Below are 2,500 nucleotides of genomic sequence, written 5' to 3' on the forward strand. Positions count from 1 at the left end.
GTACCTGTAGGATACCCCCTTAGCCTCTCCCTTCCTGCCTGCCCTCTGCCTCCCCCCTCCCCCCCTGCCTGCTGCTTGCACAGCCTCGTCGTCTTCTGGCGCTTTCCGAGCCTTGCCTCTTCTGCCAGTTTCCTGCTGCGTCTCGCCTCTCCCGCCTCCTTTAGCCCCGTCCGTGGCAGCTGCTGCCGGAGTCTCGCCGCTGCCAGCTGCTCCCCGAGCCCTGCTCTTCCTGCCTAAGGCCGAGGGTTGGCCAGCGCTCGTGGGCTCAGTCTCGCGGGGCGGCTGCAGGTCCCGTAGGAGAGGAAGCGCCAGTTAACAACACCTTGGCGTTGTAGGGAATAGTTTCAATCATACACACACACAAACACACTCATACACAAGCGTACACACAAACACTCATACACAACCGTACACACAAATACATCATACACAACCGTACACACACACACAAGCGTTCACACATGCAAGCAAGCACACACAGCTTGCACGAATCGCCCAAATACTTGCCATCAAACAGAGTTTTTTTCTGTTCTTGCTCTGTCAGTAGCATCTGTAAAGAAAACAGAAAAATATGCTTCATTTTCATTTTCTTTTAGCATCGTTTGACAAGATCTGAATCCTTGCCTCCCATTTTCTCTGTCTTTCCTAAAGGGAGTTGTCATATATTCAGATTTTTAGTTGCTCACAAACGAGTTTGATTCGATGGAGAGGGGTGGGTCTGGATGCGTGGCACACTTACCATCAATCGCTTCAGCAGGCTGTCTTCTTCGAGTTCTGGGTCCATTCCAACATCTTCAGCCCTGAGTTTTTTCTGAAAAAGAAAAAAAGGTTATTTTCCCTGTATTTTCGGGGTGAAGGTTGAATACCATCTTGTTCCTGTGAAGGACCAACTCGTCCCTACCTTGAGGGCCTCGATCCTCTTGTCTCGTCTCCTGATCTCGCTCTCAAGCTCGACCCTCTCTTCGGCTGCCTCTTTCTCTTTCCTCTTCTCCCTTTTCTTGAGACCCTTCACCCTGTCATTGTGCTGCGCCTGGAAACGAACGACTTAATGAGTACTGCGGCGCGGAGGATGAAATGCTGTATCTGTGCGCGCACTTCAGCAGTTCCTGGGGAGAACTTACCTCGGCTTGGGTGAGCTCACTCTCCTTCTCTCTCATCTGCGTCGTCAGCGCTCGATTCTTGCGCGATTCTTCTCTCAGACGAGACTGGGGGGAGATAAGGCTAACTGTTAATTCTGCTCTGTCCCCCCTCTTCATCCCCCTTCTCTCTCACTACAACACACACACCTACATTCGCCCAGCACTTATACTTGGAGATAAGAAAAGGGAGGTATAGACATACAGGTAGATGTCCTACTTATACGTCTATGCAATACAAACTTAATATATACACGTGCAACTATCAAAATATTTCACTTAATGCAACAAAAGTATCACTACAAGTCTGTGCTTGATCACACAGCTGACAACTCACCTGCAAAGTTGCAATACGTACCTGAAGATCTGCGATTTGCTCGTTGAGACCTTCCTTCTCGGCCTCGACCTCTCTCTCACACCTTTGCCTGTTGTTTTGCGCTCTCGTCACCTGGTGCTGAGGGAGTCAACCTTGGTCAGGATGTTTCCAATAGAATCGAACAGTTGATTTGCATCTGCCTTGTCAGGGTCCTCATCCCACCTCCACTCTCTCTCTTCCTTTCTCTTTCCTACCCTTCTCTGTTCCCCATTCCCTTTTACAATTCAATGTCTTTGTTTCTCTCTTTCTCCTCTTTCTTCCTCTTCCTCTCTCTTTATCTTATCCTCTTTCTCTCTCTTCCTTTCATTCTCTATTTCTCCCTTTCCCCTCCTCTTATCCCTCTCTTCATCCCACTTACCTTGAGCGCTTCGATCTCGTCGTCCTTTCTTCCGATCTCTAGCATCAGGTCTCTCTTCTCCTTCTTCAGGTCGGCTGCCTCGTCTTCCTTGGTGTTGTAGACTATGTTCGATTCCCGCAATTTGGCCTCGTACTCAACCTGTGGAGGAGACCACACGCATCAGGAACGCTTCTCTAGCCAGGGAACCAGATGTCCGAGGCCAATATCCCTCTCTCTGTGCACGTACCTCTATTTGTACTTTTTCTGCTTCCTTTTTTTTCACTTCCTCTTTGATGTCTCCGTTTTCCTTCCGCAGGTTGACTGCCTCCGCCTCTTTCAAGTCGCACTTTCTCTTCATCTCCTGAAGATCTTTTTCCTGCTTCTCCAGTTTGTCCTGTAAGAAATAATAATAATAATAAAAAAAAAAAACAGTCTCAGCTATGTGTCTACTCTCTTTTCTTCTCTCCTCTCCTTCCTTTCGTCTTCATTATCCCGTCTCCCATCTCCCAACTCTGTCTTTTACACGTACATTCATCAATTTAATTTCATTTTTGTTTTCCTGGAGGTCCTGCTTCAGCTTTCCGTTTTCCTTCAGCAGGTTGGCTGCCTCCGCCTCCTTCGAGTCGCACTTTCTCTTAATCTCCTGAAGAT

General features: G+C 48.3%; 1 protein-coding gene across 1 annotated transcript in view; it reads right to left on the bottom strand.

Annotated features, from left to right (window-relative positions):
• Positions 1–1,016: 1,016 nt before the first annotated feature.
• The window catches only part of LOC113817273 (inversin-A), a 37,980-nt gene continuing 36,496 nt past the window's right edge, over positions 1,017–2,500 (bottom strand). Inside the window, exons 6-10 of the mRNA XM_070120526.1 lie at positions 2,379–2,500; positions 2,097–2,243; positions 1,871–2,008; positions 1,495–1,590; positions 1,017–1,205 (exon numbers count right to left, since the gene is read on the bottom strand). The exon at positions 2,379–2,500 is cut by the window's right edge and continues 25 nt beyond it. Of these exons, the coding sequence (XP_069976627.1) occupies positions 1,017–1,205; positions 1,495–1,590; positions 1,871–2,008; positions 2,097–2,243; positions 2,379–2,500 (692 nt within the window). The remainder of the gene's footprint in view (positions 1,206–1,494; positions 1,591–1,870; positions 2,009–2,096; positions 2,244–2,378) is intronic.

Source organism: Penaeus vannamei, unplaced genomic scaffold (genome assembly GCF_042767895.1).
Source record: "Penaeus vannamei isolate JL-2024 unplaced genomic scaffold, ASM4276789v1 unanchor5374, whole genome shotgun sequence".
Taxonomy (NCBI): Eukaryota; Metazoa; Arthropoda; class Malacostraca; order Decapoda; family Penaeidae; genus Penaeus; species Penaeus vannamei.